The sequence below is a fragment of the Mirounga angustirostris genome, unplaced genomic scaffold, assembly GCF_029215605.1.
Source record: "Mirounga angustirostris isolate CCGP_5_RB_7025 unplaced genomic scaffold, mMirAng1.0.hap1 SCAF_3, whole genome shotgun sequence".
NCBI classification, from domain to species: Eukaryota; Metazoa; Chordata; class Mammalia; order Carnivora; family Phocidae; genus Mirounga; species Mirounga angustirostris.
Window position 1 is genome coordinate 161,188,961 of NW_026991711.1, and position 20,059 is coordinate 161,209,019.

At 42.3% G+C, this 20,059-nt stretch overlaps 2 protein-coding genes across 4 annotated transcripts in view; both read left to right on the forward strand.

Annotated features, from left to right (window-relative positions):
• LOC123838344 (aldehyde oxidase 4-like) overlaps positions 1–4,666 on the forward strand; it is a 57,582-nt gene extending 52,916 nt beyond the window's left edge. For all 3 annotated transcript variants that reach the window (XM_045867370.2, XM_045867371.2, XM_064585786.1), the window contains exons 33-35: positions 1,149–1,334; positions 3,547–3,714; positions 4,543–4,666. In XM_045867370.2, the coding sequence (XP_045723326.1) occupies positions 1,149–1,334; positions 3,547–3,714; positions 4,543–4,596 (408 nt within the window). In that variant the 3' untranslated portion in view covers positions 4,597–4,666. The remainder of the gene's footprint in view (positions 1–1,148; positions 1,335–3,546; positions 3,715–4,542) is intronic.
• A 9,729-nt stretch (positions 4,667–14,395) lies between these two features.
• The window catches only part of LOC123838968 (aldehyde oxidase 2-like), an 87,091-nt gene continuing 81,427 nt past the window's right edge, over positions 14,396–20,059 (forward strand). The window contains 5 exon segments of the mRNA XM_045868274.3: positions 14,396–14,567; positions 16,476–16,529; positions 18,278–18,374; positions 19,859–19,905; positions 19,908–19,966. Coding sequence (XP_045724230.1) covers positions 14,510–14,567; positions 16,476–16,529; positions 18,278–18,374; positions 19,859–19,905; positions 19,908–19,966 — 315 coding nt within the window. The 5' untranslated portion in view covers positions 14,396–14,509.

Genomic DNA, 20,059 nt, shown 5'->3' on the forward strand with positions numbered 1-20,059 from the left:
CCAGTCCTTGCCTCCCCTTCCCTTTCTTACCCCCTCCTCCCAGCTCCTTTCTGCCTCTTTATTGTTTAAGCAAAGGCAGAAAGGGAGATGTCATGATCAGGAAAACCCTACATTCGTCTCATTAGAAAAGGAAAGAAAACTAGAAGTATGTTAGACTTGATCTCTTAGACTTCGATCTTTTCCTTTAGGGATAAGCAGTTGGAAATATCCAAATATAGAATTTAGATTTGTATACCTTATTCCTTAATTTTACATTTTCAATAAAATGCAAACTATAACTCTCCTTCAATTCTTTAACCTCCAGGCAGACACCCCTCAAGCCTTTTTCCTAGGGCATATTAGTTTGTAAATAGAACTCAACATGACTTTTAATAAAAAATATTTAATTTAATAAAAGTTTTTTCTATCCTATCTTGTTTAACATTTACCTACTCACCATGGTAATTTATAAAGGGAAGTAAAGAAATCCAGATATTATAATAACCTACAGTGTTCCATTTATTCTAGTTCATGTTCCTTTAATGTTAGCTTCTTTTCCCTCTAATTCAACAGACATTTATTAAGAACCTATGTATCAGGCCTCATGCTAGTAACAGAATACAAGAAGGCCAAGGCCTCAAAATGCTCATAAACATGAGAGAGAGCAAGATGGAAGAGGTGAACAAGGAAAATACCCTCTGAGAGCCAACATGATGGATGAATGTGTTCAAGATGCAGTGAGCCTGGAGGAAGTAGTTTCTAAATCCACCATGGAGGTGGTAGGAGGATCCAAAAGGCTCCAAATAGGCAGGAACTTGGAGGATAAATAGGAATTCTCCAGGGGGACAAGCTGAGGTAGGGAGCAGTGAAGAGAGTCAGGGGAAACCACAATACAAAGACTTGGAGGTCTGAATGAAATCTGGTGGGCTTGAGAATTACCCGGAACTTGTCCAGTGTCAGGTACCTGGAGGGTGGGTCACCTGGGCAAGAAGAACTAGGGATGAGGCCAGGTAGGAAGGCAAGCACCAGACCCTGAAGGACCCTTTGTAAGTCCACCCCAGGCTGTCAAGAATGACTCACTATGGTTCGGAGCTCCATTTTCAGTCACATTGGAATATTTATTCAATCAATATCATATACTTAATAAGTTGTGAAATTTTTGCCTGTAGATTGAAGGAGCATTTGTCCAAGGCATGGGGTTCTACACCATAGAGGAACTGAAATATTCCCCGGAAGGTGTGCTCCACTCTCGAAGCCCAGATGACTACAAAATCCCGACTGTCACTGAGATTCCAGAAGAGTTCTATGTCACTTTGGTGCATTCCCGAAATCCCACAGCCATCTACTCGTCCAAGGTAAGAAAACAAGACCTCTATATTAGTTTGTAGGGCTACCATAACAAAGTACCACACACTGAGTGGCCTAAACAATGGTGTTGTTTGACATATTTTCTCACACTTCTGGAGGCTAGAAGTCCAAGATCAAGGTTTGATTTCTTCTAAGACCTCTCTTTGGCTTGCAGATAGCCACCTTCTCACCATGTCCTCCCATGGTTATCCCCTCTGTGGGCACATGTCTGATGTCTCTCTCTGTATGTCCTAATTTCCTTTTCTTATAAAGACACCAGTCATATTGGATTGGGGCCCACTCTAAAGACCTCATTTTAACTTAATTTCACCTCTTTAAAGACCTGATCTCCAAATATGGTCACAGTCTGAGGTAGGGGGTTAGGATTTCAACATATGAATTTTGAGGGAGCACAGTTCAGTCTATAACAACCTACTCTTTCAAGAAATAATGAAATAGTCCCCTGAATTTGCTTACTCCTTTGAATTGAAAATCCCAACAGGAAAAGGGAAAAGGAAAGCAAATTCATGGCAGCGTGGTGCTTACTGACTTCAGAAGACCGAGTAGACTCTTCACTCATGAGAGAGATCATGAAACAAATTTAATCAAACAAGAAAGGTCAAGGAAGAGTCAAACATCTAGGGTCATTAGGCTAAGTGCTACCATGAGATAAAACTGAAATTGTAGGCAAATTTCACCAGCCCAGAACTTTCTTTTCTACACTCTTCTCACATGTTCTCCAGACTCAATTCTTTCTTGTTTGTCTTCCTCTCTCCACACCTCCCCAAACTGGAACAGGCTTTCAAACAAGTTTCTCACTATTTGCTCTGAGCTGTTAATAGCTGCTGATATAAGAGGCATTGACGCTACGTTCCCTGGAGCATATGGGCTCTAACTGGCCCATAAAGACCTATGGTGAGGGTTCTTGAACACAAGTGCACAAAAAAACACAACTTCCCCCAACTTATGTTCTATTCTGAGCCCACATCTGGTCAGACAGATGGCAGGCTACCCTTAGATTTTTCAGGAAATTGCCTCTCCTTCTTAAAAGTAGGTCAAGATTGGGAGGAAGGCAAGACTTCCTGTCTGATTGGCCTCTATCTGCTTCTACACCAGGAGCATCTCTAAAGACCATCCTGACACAGGGTGCAATCCTGCCTTTTAGGGTCCAGCCACCTCCCTGCCAGTTTGCTCCAAACAGCACATAAGACCTTTCTGCTCCCCTCCTCCTCACTTCAGAGGAAACCCCTCCTTCTACCAGCTCTACCTCTCCTTCTACATTTGCTTTAGAGTAAAAATCAAAGCCAGGGATAGGCTTTGGTTGGAGATAAAGGCCAATCTCCCCACTACGGCTCTGAGCACAGACCACAGACCAGATTACTTTGAAGGAAGAAAGAAGAAAAATCAGTACAAACAATCATTGGTGAATCATTCAAAATATAATTCCACTACACTGTTAATTCAGAAACATCCAAGACACACCAGGGAAATTAGCACACTTGCAACTTCGGCAGCTCACTCTTAAGAGTCAGCCACCTCACTGTCTTTTAGGCTCAGCTACAAAGATTGTGGTTGTTTTGTTTGGGTTTTGAGTTAAACAAAAATGGTCTGGAGCCCAAAGTGGAATATTCTAGAGTGCACCAAGGGCTTTGGTCTTTAGGATTTTACCTGGGCCAAGGAACAGGAGGTTTTAGCTGCCCCACTATCCTGATGTTCTGGGGCATTTTCATGAGCTACTTTGAGGAGGACCCCACACGCAAATCAACAAGGGGCCGGGGGGTGGGGGTCGGTTCTGGCAATTCAGACCTACTCCATTCTAAGGACTATACAGCCAGCAGTGGTGAGAGAGTGTGTGCGTGTGTGCGTGTGCGTGCGTGCATGTGCGCACGTGTATACGTGTTTATGCACACGGGTGCGTGTGCGTGCGTGTGCGTGCGTGCATGTGCGCACGTGTATACGTGTTTATGCACACGGGTGCGTGTGCGTGCGTGCGTGCGTGCATGTGGGCACGTGTATACGTGTTTACGCACACGGGTGCGCGTGCGTGCGTGCATGTGGGCACGTGTATACGTGTTTACGCACACGGGTGCGTGTGTGTGTGCGCGCGTGCGTGTGCGCACGTGTATACGTGTTTATGCACACGTGTGTGTGTGTGTGCGTGTGCACAAATTTGTCCCGAGAGAACCATGCATTTCTGACAGCCTTTTGCCCTCCTCTCAGGGCTTGGGTGAGGCTGGAATGTTCTTGGGATCCTCCGTGTTGTTCGCCATATTTGATGCAGTGACTGCTGCCCGCAAAGAGAGGGGTCTGACCACGACCTTCACCCTGAATAGCCCAGCAACTCCTGAGTTTATTAGGATGACTTGTGTGGATCAGTTTACTGACATGGTAAGGGTGGTGAGGAGAGGTCCTTGTTGTAATCACCGTGTACCTGGACTTTCAGGTTCTTAGTATGGATTTGGTAACCATGACAAAACCCCAGGGCAGGTTCATCTTTTCCAATGAAAATTCTCACTCTGCCTCTACCTGCTACTATCTATATACTTTAAAGTAACTGCAAAGTGAGTGAACCTCTTCAAATGATGGCTTGTTTCAGACCCCAAAGAAAAGCAGACTCAATTGAATCAGTGCTGGTAGCAAATCCACATGGTAGCTAACTTCTTGAAACATTTTATCAAAATGCAGTTGATCTGGTATTGTGATCACCTAAATAACTAAATTAGATGAAACAGATATCTGATCTGGTCAATTATTCAGAAAGCATTTGTTAAGCAAACTAGTAAAAATAATTTAAATTGAAATATCAAAGTCTGGGCACTCTTTGATATGCCTTGTAATGACACACTAATAGAACACAGGTTCATTTTCCAGCTGCTAAAAATACATCTAGAACTATGATTAGAGACTCTTCCTACTATTGCTGCTTACTGCAGCCCTAACTGAAGGTCTAGTATAAAATTAGATTGCACTTTATGCCTTTGAAAGTACAGGGCTTCTGAATAAGACGCATCATATCCCAAGCATAAGTTTATGAGGATAAAGAGATTTATGACTCAAGGATTGAAAGGAATAGGAAAACTATGTATTTGTGATAAGAATAAAATGGACATTGGCTTGTTCTTTTTTAAAAAACAATTTTTCTTCTAAATTACAAGTTTTTCATATATAACATTTTATTAATAATTATCTTCCCTCTTTCGATTTTTTTTTTTTTAGATTCCTAGAGATGATCCTTCAACATTTACACCTTGGTCCATCCATGTGTCTTAATCCTTTGTTTCTCTTAGAAAATGAAAGAATACATGATTGACCTTAAAATTTTCAAACCAGAGCAAAGTATAGATTGGCTCCTGATTGTCAAGAATAATTTTAGTATCTTTTAGTTATTCTCTGTGGTGTAGGTCACTGCATGATTATGTTTTAGGACATAAATTTATACCAAAAGATATAATGAAGCTTAGAATCAAAAATTCTTCTTTTCATTTGTATTATCTTGAAGATCTACAACATCATGATTTTAAAACATGGTAGAGTTTTCATTACCATGGAACAACTCAAGAAACTACTCATGCTTTGTTCTTCAGAAATCTGATCGTCCCTAAAATCATCCAACCCCAAAATTCTCAGGATTGGATCCCCAAAGCCAATGGTGTGATGGTGATAACCAGCTCACTTGGAAAAATCCATGATTGATTGTGTTTTGCCAATTTCTGTGGTGTAAAGACACCCACCTTGGCCAATTCCAAGCCACTAACAATGAGGTCTCTGAACATGGGGTTGGAAGAAATGTCCGTAATTGGCTTTTGTGATCTCCAGCACTGCAAGCCTACCACAATCCTCATGTTCCTGCCACTCCCATGTGGCCTGTTTAGATGACTCTTAGGGATGTAAACCATCCAAAGTCTCCAGCTGGTCCTCATCTGCCATGAGCTCTGCTCCTCGTACAGTGTCTTCCTCTCCTGGGAAACCACACAGAGTTAAACAGTGATCTCAAATCATTCTGCAGTCCCTTGCTTTGGCTTAGTGTCTAAAAGATGAAATCAGCACTACCTTTCTTTTGCCATTTCAGAGGAACACAAAGATCCTGAGGGTTTGGTTTTTTTTGTTTTTTTTTTTTTTTTAGTTATTTCTTAGCTATTTTACATTGCATTTTCCTCAGGAAATGCAGGGTTATGCCAGAGAAGATGTTCAGTCCCTATGAGGTTTGAAACAAAATAAACAATCTAAATCACTTGTCGGAATCTGTGTGCTAGATATTAAAGCTCTGCATTTATTAATAGTAATTTTGTGGTGGAAGAATAAGCATGAATGACTGTTCATGTGTGTTTGAGACCAGATTGGAGGAAGAGAAGGCTGGCAGTAGAAAGGAAAGGCTTCTTTCCAAACTAAAGTCTCACCAGTCAGTGTCTCTTATTCTAAGAGAAGTGTGTGTGTGTGTGTGTGTGTGTGTACATATGTTTTTAAATGTCTGTTTGAATTCATCCAATAATTTAGTTTGCCTAGAACCCAACCCACACAAACTCATTGTGCCAGACAGAACAGCGAAAATAGGATTACTGATATATTTTTCTAGCGGTAAAATAGGAAGACATATTTATCACAGACCCAAATTAATTTAAAAAAGTATTATACTTCACAGACCATGTGGTCAAAACCTCTGAAAATGCAGAAACTGAATTTTTACAAAATAAGTCTGATCACTTCAGCAGTACTTAATTAACTTGAAGAATTGGGGTTTGGGATAAAGTATTTACAAAAATAGTACATTTTATAGGATAACAGTTTCCAAACATGGGATTAAAATTCTAATGCCCTTAAAATTTGACAGTTTTTATTATCTATCATATTAAAACTTAATACTAATTTAGGTAAGTATCTTAAAATTTAATTATTGACTGTCTGATTTTAAAGTGTTATCACAGTGATAGTTGCACAGAAGTGTAAGATACGATCTTTCTAACCAGTGATCTGTAAATGGTCAAGAGCCCTCTCGATGATGAAAATGCATAATCATTATTAACTTTGGGCAAAACTGCCACTGCTTGTTACTTAGAAACCCATCATGGCTACTGCTTAATTGTGGGTTTAATAAATGTCCATCAGAAGAGAAGTAACACGTGGCAGGTCTACGCTTGCCGTGCTCCTCCTTGCTCTGTTGCACCTGCGAGGCCAAGGACGTCTTACTTCTCCTGGACCAAAAGCTTATGAAGGACTAGTCTTGTACCGTCTGACAAAAACACTGGGCAAATGGAGCTGAGTGAATAGTAGTAGGGAGGGATTTGATTTCTGTTCAGGGTCTTGAACCTGCCGACACTCACATGCACTCAGGTTTTAGAAATGGGATTGGTCAAAAAGAGGACTGGGACAGGAGGCCTGGGACATCTACGATGTTTCTTTTGAGGAAAAAATCTTTAAATCCTCTGTACTTGATGTTTTCAGTGGTGTACATTGGCCAAATTCCTCACAGTATCAGAACACCTGGAATCACAGGCTAAGTTTTCTGGAAGCAGATGCTGAGACAGAGTATGGGGAGCAGGATGTTTTTCAGGGATCAACACCTGAGACAGGAAGGTAGGAGAAGCAGAATCGGGCAGAGGGAGAAATCAAGCAAGACCCTGGAGGCATCAGGAACTCAGCATGGAGCCTTGGAACAAGCGCTGCCCCCACGACTTGTCCCTGTTAGGCTGAAATGGACAGGCCTGTGTACCCCTCAGTCACTCAGTCATGGGTGGGGCTGCCCCAGGAAGGGCATGACCTTGAGGAAGGAGGCTCTCTGCCCCTGAGGCAGACCCTGAGGGAGCTCCCTTCTATTTGCTAGATGGGATGCTGCCCAATTCATGAATTGTTGCAGAAAGCCAATTAGATCCTTATATTTACTCAGTTGAATTTTATTTTTTAACAGTATCATGTATCAAATACATAATATAAAGTATCTTAAACTATGGTTTCCATCTTTTCATTATTTTGCTGGTTTGTTCATTATTTTTGCTGGTTTCAGGGATGAGTAATTTCATTTCTTCTCTTAATTTTGAGGTTCTACTATACCATTAGTTATGCATTTCCATTTACTTTAAGAAACAAACACATATTTGAAAACAAGATACCAATATTCACCCATGAAAAGTTACTCTCCTGGCCTCCTGCTCTGTCCCCATATTTCCACCATTTGCCCCAGTGAAATAATACTTTCGTAATTTTTATTTTCCCCTCTCCCCAGCAACCCCCAACCCTTAAGTTGTTGAGGCTGTGGTCTAGTTTAGTCCCAGACTATTAATTGAATTTCCTTTACTATATGACTCTTTCACATTTATATTACACTTTTCCTAATAGCCTGCCCTATCCACTTAGACTTCCTCTCCCCTTTCCCTTTCCATCTGAATTACTTTATTGTTTGATCCTTTTCCTCAGATGCGGTGGTCTTTAGCCGGGAGGGAAGAGGTAAGAGGAAGTAATTTTGCTTCACCTTCATGGTCCCCATTGCCCTTCTTTCCTCCCAGAAACCTGCAGCTGCTAGTCTCCTGCCCTCTAGCAGTGACTGCGGCAGCCAGAAGCTCGATGCTGGGAAGCAGGTGCTCACCAGATGCAGAATCTGCAGGTGCATTGATCTAGAGCTAGGACCTGGGAGGAGAAGGTCAAAATAGTTGAGACTAGAGGGTCTGAATATAGGTGTTTAATGACCAACCCAAGAGTCCTAAAAGTGCCCTATTATCGGTCTGCTTGCCTGTGTTTTGCCTTTGGGTTTTGAAGAGTTCACCACAGAAGGCAACACTCTAGGGACACTGAAGTCATGGCCAGTACTTTTCCATTTACATCCGTGAGCAGGATTTGTTGCAGGTTTTTTCCAGAAATAGGTTTGTTTGGATTGTTGGGGAGGACAGTGTCACATCCAATATTAATTCTTCCATTGGGTAACGGGGACTTTTTGATGTAATTCTAAGACCTTATAACAAACATAGAATCTCATCGGTCAATATATATCAAGTTTGTCTCACCAGAATAATCCATTTTAAAGTGAAGAAATTTAGCATTCCCTTTTCATAAAGGAAAAAAAGAAAAAAGCAGTGGTGGCTTTTTTTCCTTTGTCTTGACTAAGATCTGAGAATCAGAAAACCTTGGCAGAGACTGCATGCTACCTTCATACTGTGGGCAACCTTTTGTTCACTCTGAAGTGAGTCATTTTTACACTGAGTTCCCCAGAACCCTGGGGCCTCCTGAAGGAGAGAAAACCAGAGGACTTCAGGCCTTACCCCCAGCCCTCTGGGCTAAGCAGTAACCCTTTTGTTTAATTTGTTTACACTTTATAAGATTTCATTTGAACAAAAGTTTCCCTGGCTGAAACAAGCTTGAAAAACACTTCTCTAAAGCCATTCAAGGTCAGATTTCAGTTTCCCAGCAATTAATGTATTTGGTTCCATAATTCAAACTACTTTTATATCTTCCAAATTTAATACCATAATCACACTTTAGTACCCTAAAACTGTTCTTCTATGTTAAATGCTTGTATTTTATGTTGACACTGAAGGATTCATTCCTATAAGTATTTTGAAACCCCATGATCCATGCCTTTCATTGTCAGTGTGCGTGCTCCTGTAGATAGGAACCATGAGCTCTTAGTGTTCACTAGTTTCCCTCTTCTAGGGGCAGAGCCAGGTAGCAAATGGACTGTGGACCCTGAAAAACAATCCCTGTGTCAGTTTTCTCCTAAATGGAAGCAGCCATAAGAAGAGCCTCTGTCTCCCCAGGCTGCCTCCCCTCCATTCCTAGATCTCACAGAATCAGCTCCCACTCTTCTGTCAGGACTAGATGTCCCTTTCTCAGGCCTTCCCTGACCCCCTCCCCAAAACAAAGCTAATTCCCCTGCTCTGTGCTTCTCACAATGATAAATATTTAATGGTATGTCAGTACCTACTGGGTGAAGGAATGAATGAATCACTGATTCCTCCTTCACTTAAAAGTATCTTAGGTAACCAATCAGGCATATATTCATTCCCTCAGTAAACAAGTTGTCATTCATGCTGAGCACTGTGGGGGACACAACCAGCTATTCTAACTTCCAAGAGCTTGCTACCTAATTGGGGAACATGAGATACAAACATCAAGTAGACAATGAACTATTAGTGGCAGATAAGAGGCTAGTTTCCGGTTCCTGGTTTATTAAATGAAAAGTAAAGAGGCAGTTGGTTGGATCTGCAGGTGCTTTTAGAATTGACAGAAAGAAGAGAGAGTGAAAATGAAAACACAACTGTGCAAAACCTTTGGGATGCAGCAAAGGTGGTCCTAAAAGGGAAGTACATAGCAATACAAGCCTTTCTCAAGAAACAAGTAAAGTCTCAAATACACAACATAACCTTACACCTAAAGGAGCTGGAGAAAGAACAGCAAATAAAGCCTAAACCCAGCAGGAGAAGAGAAATAATAAAGATTAGAGCAGAAATCAATGAAATAGAAACCAAAAGAACAGTAGAATAGATCAACGAAACTAGGAGCTGGTTCTTTGAAAGAATTAATAAGATTAATAAAACCCTAGCCAGACTTATCAAGATCAAGAAGAAAAGAGAAAGGACCCAAATTAATAAAATCATGAATGAAAGAGGAGAGATCACAACCAACACTGAAGAAATGCAAACACTTATAAGAGCATATTATGAGCACCTCTATGCCAACAAATTAAGCAACCTGGAAGAAATGGATGCATTCCTAGAGACGTATAAAATACCAAAATTGAAACAGGAAGAAATAGAAAACCTGAACAGACCCATAATGAGCAAGGAAATTGAAGCCTTAATCAAAAATCTCCCAACAAACAAGAGTCCAAGGCCAGATGGCTTCCCAGGGGAATTCTACCAAACATTTAAAGAAGACTTAATACCTATTCCTCTGAAGCTGTTTCAAAAAAATAGAAATGGAAGGAAAACTTCCCAACTCTTTCTATGAGGCCAGCATTACCTTGATCCCAAAGCCAGACAAAGATCCATCAAAAAGGAGAATTACAGACAAATATCCCTGCAAAAATTCTCACCAAGATACTAGTCAATAGGATCCAACAGTACAGTAAAGGGATTACTCACCACAACCAAGTAGGATTTATTCCTGGGCTGCAAGGGTGGTTCAACATCTGCAGATCAATCAATGTGATACACTACATAAATAAAAGAAAGGACAAGGACCATATAATCCTCTCAACAGATGCAGAAAAAGCATTTGACAGAGTACAGCATCCTTTCTTTCTTTTTTTTTTTTTTTTAAAGATTTTATTTATTTATTTGAGAGAGAGAGTACATGAGAGGGGGGAGGGTCAGAGGGAGAAGCAGACTCCCTGCCGAGCAGGGAGCCTGATATGGGACTCGATCCTGTGACTCCAGGATCATGACCTGAGCCGAAGGCAGTCACTTAACCAACTGAGCCACCCAGGCGCCCTACAGCATTCTTTCTTGATTAAAACACTTTACAGTGTAGGGATAGAGGGAACATACCTCAATATTATAAAAGCCATCTATGAAAAGCCCACAGTGACTATCATTCTCAATGGAGAAAAACTGAGAGCATTTCCCCTAAGGTTGGGAACACGGCAGGGATGTCCACTATCACCACTGCTGTTCAACATAGTACTAGAAGTCCTAGTCTCAGAAATCAGACAACAAAAAGAAATAAAAGGCATCCGAACAGACAAAGAAGAAGTCAAACTTTCACTCTTTGCAGATGACATGGTACTCTATGTGGAAAACCCAAAAGACTCCACCCCAAAATTGCTAGAACTCCTACAGAAATTCAGCAAAGTGGCAGGATATAAAATCAATGCACAGAAATCAGTTGCATTTCTATACACTAACAATGAGACGAAAGAGAAATTAAGGCATAGATCCCATTTACAATTGTACCAAAAACCATAAGATACCTGGGAATAAACCTAACGAAAGAGGTAAAGGATCTGTACTCTGAAAACTATAGAACACTCATGAAAGAAATTGAGGAAGACACAAAGAAATGAAAAAACGTTCCATGCTCATGGATCAGGAGAACAAATATTGTTAAAATGTCTATGCTTCCCAGAGCAATCTTATCAAAATACTATCAACATTTTTCACAGAGCTGGAACAAATCCTAAAATTTGTATGGAACTAGAAAAGACCCCAAATGACCAAAGGAAAGTTGAAAAGGAAAACTAAACCTGGTAGCTTCACAATTCCAGACTTCAAGCTCTATTAAAAAGCTATAATCATCAAGACAGTATGGTACTGGCACAAAAACAGACACATAGGTCAATGGAACAGAGTAGAGGACTCAGAAATGGACCCTCAACTCTAAGGTCAACTAATCTTGGACAAAGCAGGAAAGAATGTCCAATGGAAAAAAGACAGTCTCTTCAACAAATGGTGTTGGGAAAATTGAACAGCCACATGCAGAAGAATGAAACTGGACCATTTTCTTAAATCGTACACAAAAATAAACTGAAAATGGATGAAAGGCCTAAATGTGAGACAGGAATCCATCAAAATCCTAGAAGAGAACACAGGCAGCAACCTCTTTGATCTCGGCCACAGCAATTTCTGGCTAGACACATTTCCAAAGGCAAAGGAAACAAAGGCAAAAATGAACTATTGGGACTTCATCAAGATAAAAAGCTTTTGCACAGCAAAGGAAACAGTCCACAAAACCAAAAGACAGCCTACAGAATGGGAGAAGATATTTGCAAATGTTTTATCAGATAAAAGGTTAGTATCCAAAGTCTCTAAAGAATTTATCAAACTCAACACCCAAAGAATAAATAATCCAGTCAAGAAATGGGCAGAAGACTAGGTGATGGACATTAAGGATGTCCTTAGTGTGTGAGGATCCTCTAGATGTGAAGAAGTAGGGACATAATGGATGTCCATCCATTGCATGATGTAATGAACACTGGGTGTTATATACAATTGATGAATCACTGAACTCTATCTCTGAAACTAATAATATGCTATATGTTAATTAATTGAATGTAAATAAAATTAAATTTAAAAAAAGAAGGGAGAGGAAATTCAATGCTGCTTTTTGATGGTAGATAAAGAGGGAGGGAGGGCAATCATAGCAGGATAGGAACAGGGTTCTGATTGTAGACATGGAAGAGCCTTCTTCAGTCATTTAACAAATACTTATTGGGCATTTATTCTGTGGGAATTTACTCATTCTAGGATACAGTGGTGAGTTGAAAGTAATATGCAAACCCTCATGGAGATTATGTTCTAGTAGAGAAAGCAAATAGAAAGATGAACAAATATCCATGTCAGGGAGCAACAAGTGCTATGGAGAAAATGAATCAGCATGGTAGAAAAGAGAGTGCCGGAGATACTACTGCAGACTGAGCGATCAGGGAAGAGCTCAGACCCACATAGCAAGAAGGCACCAGCCATGCCAACGTCTAAGTAAAGAGAAGTTGAGGCCAAATGAATAACACGCACCAAGGTCTTGGGACAGGAAAGAATTCCACATGTTCAAGAAGCAGGGGAAGACCAAGATAGCAGGGATTACAGACAAGGGAGGAATTGTTTGAAGATGCACTTGGAGAGGTGGGCAGGGCCAGTCCCATGGGGCCTCCATGGAAAGTATATGGGGTTTTGCTAAGTGCTCTGGGAGGCCATTGGAAGGTTTTGAGTAGAGCAATGCCAGGTTTAAGCAGAAGAATGGCAATGAGAAGAGTAATTTGGCTGGAGCATGAGATTTTTTTTGAACAGCAAAAGTCTGAGGCCTGAAATAAGGACAGACTATGGAGGGCTTTGCATCCTGCACTAAGGAGTTAGGACCTTATGTTCCAGGCCTCAGAGAGCTACTGAGGGTATTTTTAGCAGGAGTGACATGATCAAAAACACTGACCTAAAGGTCATACCTAATTGACAGCATGCTCTCCAACATCTCTCAGGACCTTGTTGTGGGTTTATTCAGCAACTTTTAACACATGTGAAACACCTGCATACACACTGAAACGTGTGTAAACACTTGTCTCCACAAGTGTAGGAAGAGTGCCTGGAACCTCGGCATTAGAATTGTAAAGAAAATTGGAAGCTACCAACTCCATTCAATTAGGAGTGTTTCCGGACTAGCTCTGTGGTGGGCAGGATTCTGAAGCCACATGTGGACCAAGTAGGAGAGGGGATCGTCCTCAGTTAGCCAAGTCAGGATGATACTAGGTCTTTGCTGTCACTGGCTTGAGGCCCTGTCACAAAGTGAGGTCATCTTAAGACAAAGGGTTGGCTCTAGCAATGGTGTGCCAAGGCTCCATGCACTTGTGAAGAAGTGTTAGGGAGCAGAGAAGTCTGGCCTCCTCTCTTGAAACCAGTCCAGTTGAGCAGCTACCTGCTTTACTCTTATGTGAGGCCAAGTCCTGGGCATTACTTGAGCTGAAAGAACAAGAACTGCTTGATTTTATCTCCTCGTATCTAACTGGAGAGTTTCAGAAAAATAAAAAATTACATTTTTCTTTTTATTAAGGAATCTGTCGATACACTTAAGGTGTTTTAAGCCAGGAGATCTTGGTTTGGTTTCCTGCTTTGCCACTTAACTTTCTATGTGACCCTGAGCTACTGATCTCACATATCTGGGGCTCGTTTTATTCACCTGCAAAGTGGTTGCTTTGACTATATCACTCTTTTCCAGTGGAGCAATCCTCTAGGTGTGAGGAAGTAGGGAGGGGCTGGGTGGATGTGGCACCCCACCCCTCCACTTTAGGGCACAGAGTGCACTTATCCATGTTTTCCTATGAGGACATTTCTGCAGCTAGAGTAAGAAAAAAGTTGGGAAAAGTGGGAGGTCTCAGAAGGCCCACTTCTGGCTCTCTTCGAGAAGAATGAAATCTGTCCAGAATATATTCCTGGGGCTAAGACAGTGTGCAGAGTGGGTTTAAGTTTAGGTGGTTGTTTATGGTTTTCACACTAAAGCACTCCAACTCACAAGAAAGCAAGAAAAGTGGGCTGTGCATGGAGGGAGCTGCGAAGCCAAGATTGGTGGGAAGCAGAGGAAGAGGCCAGGCCACACAGGCGCCCTAGACTTAAAAGGCCACAAAACAGGGAAGTCTCCACCCCTTGCCCTGCTCTCTGGGGCTCTAAGCTGCCTGCTTCTGCACAGTTGCTTGGCGCTAAATTTTCATTTCTCTGACTGGTGCCAAAGAACATCTGCACCTAGAGTTGTAAGGCAAAATTGATTGACAGGTGCAATGCCTTGCCCATCGAAATTGGACGACTTGGTTTTCTTTGTGAATGGGAGAAAGGTAAGTGTTGGGTGGTACTACTGTGGCTTGCAGAGACAGCAGGAAACTACTAGCTTAAGGGCAGTTCTTGTCCAGTCAGGGACTAGGAACCCATCCTAATTTGGCCTCTTGCCCACTCAGCCAAGGTCTAGCTTCTGAGAATATGGGGAGGTGGTAAAGCATCAGGGTTAATCACACATGCTTGGCATCAGGCAGTCTGGTTCCAATCCAGCTCTGCCATTTACTGTATAACTTTATGCAAGTTACTTCAGCTCCCTGAGCCTCAGAGTACTCATCTCTGGAATCTACTTCCTAAAAAGATTAAAAGCGAGATGCTTCTTTCATCTAGTAGGAATCCCCTGGGTCCTTATAAAGCACTTAGCACTAGGCCTGATATCCTGGTAGCACTATATCTAGTAACATATCTTGATCCTCAAGCTCAGGGGGACAAGAAATAGAGCTTTGTTTATTTTTATATTTATCAACTTAATTCTTCTCTCGAGACTTCATTAATCAGAATTAGTTGAAATGTAATTGCCGTCAATTTTCAGTCCCCTTTCCCAGGTTGCAACTAAGTTCTAGGGGGAACCTGTGTGACAAGAAGAGTGGCTTCTGCCATTGTCACTCTCCCCTAGCATCCCCCTGTCAGTGCCCACCATCAGGCCGCGCACAGCTGCTGGTTGACCCTCAGTGCCCTCTGCCAGGCCCGCTCTGCTCATGAGCCTCTATCTCTCAGGGGAACCTTTCTGTAGTTCCCAAAGCATGTGGCTTTGCTGTGATCTTGCCACCTCCTCCAAGGCCCCTCTGCACTCCAATCCCACAAACCTAACTGGGATTTGGCCTTGTCCATCCTCCCACCCCAAGAAAGGAGATAGAGTTTTCCTCATGTGCCTTATAACTCTGTCTCCTGTAACCAGCATCCACAGCCAGTAGCCACCATACATTTTTCCAAACCTTCATTCATGAGCTGAGTCCTAACTCACTTGTTCCACCTGCCTAGGCTTCGGAGTCTCCTTTGTCTATTTTCTGTTCCAAATCCCTTCTGAATCATGAGCCCAAAATTATTTTGTAGGGGGAGGGTCTACACAAATTCATGTTTTTCTTCTAGGAAGAAAGGAAGACCCTAACATGAGTAGACCACTGTGTCTTCCTTTCCTGTGATGCCACAGAATGGCTGGAGGTGTTTACAGGACACCCTAAGATAAAGTCAAAGGAAATATCCCCAAATAAGCAAGTGGGAAAGAAGCACCAGAGAAGATCCCTCCAGGCTTCTGAGTGATAATCCTCCACTTTTCGAGGAGAGGGAGGGAGAGATTCTAGTGTACCACCAGAGATACCCTGAGTCCTGAGCTGGGACGAGTCTCACCATTAGCCGCTCTGCCATGAGAGGACTGGCACACTCAGGGACCCCTTCAGGATGACAGCAACTCTCCCCACCTCCCATTTCTGCCACCAACTCTGGAGGTCGCTCATACTATCACGGGTGCTCCCCACGGGAGGTGTCTCAGAAGTGCCAGATGAGCAACTTCCTGTCTAGATGCCTTCCCTCCAGGACCCTGAATTGTACACACACACACACACACACAGCATCCAAGTCTCTCCCCCGTTTCAAATATTCCAAGAGTACAAAAGACTGAGTTGGAAGATTCCACACACACAGGTAATGGAGCAAACGTGAAGAACGTAACTCCCAGTGGGGGCTTACCCAGCGGTGGCCCCCCACTCTAATCACATATAAAAGCATTGTTGTCACACTTGGTAAGTCTCCAGCTCTGTACACATATATGAAACTTGTTTGCCTTCAGAGCAAAAAAATAAATGGGCAAATGAAAGTATTATACCCGAGTGCCTAAATCAAGCAGGCCACAACAGACATTACTGTGGGTCACCCTCTCAATCCCCATAATAAATCTCTTTTCTGTTTCCAACGCAGGTGATAGGAATGTGGACCCAGAAGTCACTCTGCTGACCTTCCTACGAAAGAACTGGATTCTCTTGATCAAAATCTGGGCAGTGTCTATGTTTGCCTTAAAACTTAAGCCTGCTATGATTATGAAAACTAATCTAACTTCTCTGTCTCCAGTCGGCCCCGTTGGCCCTTGCTGTCTCTGCTTTTGGCAGTGGTTTTAAGGATAGTAAGTTAATTGGGCTATTTGGAGAGGATGAAGTTTCCCCAGAGCTTCTTATATCTGGATTTAATAGCAATGAAATAGAAGCTAAGCTCTTTACTTCAGCACTAATTATTCCTTTAAGGGCTCTCCAAATCCCCAGGAGGGTGGTTATATAATCGGGGTTTATGTTGCATGTACCCTGTCCTGGCAGGAAACCAGATTCTCCAGATTCAGGAAGAGCATGTATCATCAGAAAAGATAGTCTTTCCCTACATCCGTTCTCTTATGAGAGATTTTTGCCGACCATTTTATATTCTGAAATTGAGATCTTCATAATGACAAACATTTTAAGTGGTAGGTCTAATGTATCTCTCCAAGAAGCCAAAAGGTAAGTAAAGAAATGGCAGAAATTATAAATTGATGGAGTCAGCCCATGGACAAGTTTTGCTTAAAAGTCCACATGGTGTTTAGTTAGTTATCAATGTTTGAAAATTAGGAAATCTCATATTTTAAAAACTCCAGATTTTTCAGCTTCTCATGAGAAATGAGAAAGTAGTCGTTGCTGCATGGCAGCCGTCTTGCTGAGCAGGGAGGGACTGCCCTAGCGCCCTATCTAGAATGGGCACAAGCTCTCCAGGTACACGCAGCCCACTCCACTCATTTACGTGCCTCTCTGATAAGCATCTGATGTTAGAACTTAGTTTAGATGAACAAGCCTTATGGCTTAAAAAAAAAAAAAGCCAGTGATTCTGAAATCTTCTGAACCAGTCGAATGAATTACATCCAATCTCATAAACTAAACTGGCTGGAAGTGGACCACAATTAGGAAGAAGGAGGAGTAAAGAGAGGGGGTGGAGTCTGAGCCTGGATTTGGGCTTCGACTCTGACCAAGCAAGAGCACAGGGACACGTTAGGTGAGATCTGAAAGTAAGGATGGGAGTTTTTGCCAAAGGCTCAGTCACTTATTTTCAAACCATAAGACTCTTAATCGTAGGAAACAAACTGAGGTTTCCTTGGAGGAGAGGGGGGTGAGGGAATGGGGTAGCTGGGTGATGGACATTCAGGAGGACTTGTGATGTAATAATGAGGGATGGGTATCATATAAGACTGATGAATCATTGACCTCTACCGCTGAAATTAATATTATATGTTAATTAATTGAATTTAAATTTTAAAAATTAAAAAGAAAAAATAAAATAATTAAAAAACAAAACCAATGCAATACAAATGGACAAAACTAGAATACATTGAACTGCTAAAAATAAGATCTTCTCTCCCAATTACACGATTGGGACCCAGAATACCTATAACGAAATAGGGCTTTTCAAAGGGCTTTTACAGCCATCGTCCTATAAGATGTTCATGATAAGCCTGTGAAGATAAAGTAGGTATTACTTTTCCCTCTTTGCAAGTGAGAAAACTGACAGGAAAGGTTAGTCTGTTCAGTATCACACAACTAATAGGATCTAGAGTGGCCTTTACTGAGACCTGGCAGGCAAATGACTTCTCAGACCTACCCTTCACCCCCCAAAAGAAGATCTTCCTCACTAGTGACACCCCAGGGAGGCAGCTGTAAGGGGGTGACATGTGTGCCGTGCATCTTTTCCTTGAACAGCCTCTCTAGTACGCCTCACAGGAACCAAGTACGCCTGTGGAGGAGGAGGGTGTGGGGCCTGCACTGTGATGGTGTCGAAGCGTGACCCTCTGTCCGTGAAGATCAGGTATCCTACCCAGAAGCCAGAGGCCAGGAGGGCTTTGTTTCTTTGCCAGGCTTGTATTCCCATCTGAGTGCAAAATGTCTCTAAGCCCTTGTGATTCTAACCCTCCTTAGATCTTCACCCCCTCTGAAAATTGGATAAAAGCTATGAGCTCTCTACTCAGAAAGTACATAAACTAATTATATTTTGCACATACTTTCAGGGAGATTACAGACCTCCTAAGGCCCATCTGTGTGGGAATTCATACTGCCTATCTAGAGAAGATTTAATAAACACATGCCTCCCGGGGTGAGACCAGTTGAAAAGCAAAGAAGGAGTGTCCAGAAAACTGGGCCCCTTTAAGGTTTCTGGGCTGAAAACAGCCAGATCCTCATAGCAGCTCAATGTGCTCATCCAGGGAGTAAATGCTTGACTTCGGAGAAACATTTATCTTTGGCGGTCATGTACTCCATGTACTTCCTGTCTGCACATGCGTCATGAGCACAGCTCGTTCTAATCACACAATACTCCCTAGGCCATTGCCCTGATTTTTAAGGCTTCACAGTCCTTCCTGTTTTTCTTATTCCCTTGTTGTGTTGATAACATTCACAATAAAGGTGGGGGCAGACAGAAGCCAGCTTGGGACCTTTCGCAACTAGAGCTTCTGGTCCCCCGTCGCCTTCTCCTTTCTCCTACTAAGGTGTCTGGAGTAATCTTTTCATTCACCACCTCAGGGTTTGCTGGCCAAACCCAACACATCTATGCGTCCCATGTTAAGAAACCCCAATTTAGGCAAACCATTCATTTTACAGATGAGGAAACTGAGGCTTAAAGAGATGAAGTGACTTGTTCAAGATCACACAAGTTTCTAGAACAAGGACTTGAACCTCTACATGTTCTGGTTCTGAAGATAATGCCTTTTCTACTGCTGGGCTGAACCAACCCTGCAGAGCAAGGACCTGGGCCACAATTGCATCCTTTAATTAGGGCCAGATTCCAGGACTTGGGCTGCTCCCAAATCCACTGGCCCAAGAAATCAAGAAATGGCCTCAGAACACATGTCATTCCACTGTTGAATGAACTTATCCAGAGATTTTAAAATTAACAAGTAAAAAAATTCTCAAATGTAAACATAAAAGACATAAGTGTACCTTTTACCTGTTATGGGGTCAATATCCTAATGAATACTAGTTGAGGTCCAATCATACTCCTGATGACATGAGTTCATTCCCATTGAGTCCAGACCCAAGTGGGTCTGTATGGGCTTAGAAAGTTTTTCTGAAGTTCAGAATGCCCGGGTTCCCTCTAAGGATCCTCAATTCTTACAGATAGTACAGTGTCAGCAGAGAGGACTCTAAATTCTCCTTCCCTGTCACCCCTCCAGTTCCCCATTCCCCAGGCTGAATGATAGGCTTGGGGAGTTTTCTGCTGCCCTTCTTGGTTCCCAGATTCCCCAAGAGGCAGGACTGTGTTACTCTCCTTGATTTTCCTGTGTTGCTCATATGAAGACACTTCTCCATTACTGCGTGCCTGGTGCCCATCTGCTCTCTGACAGGGCTGCTGTCACCACCATGGAAGGTGTTGGAAGCATCAACACCAGACTTCACCCAGTGCAGGTAAGAGCACACTGTAATTTTCTCACTTCTTAACTTTTTCTTTTTAACCAACACTGTGTTGACTATGCTGCCTGGAGCTTCTAGGTTGTAATC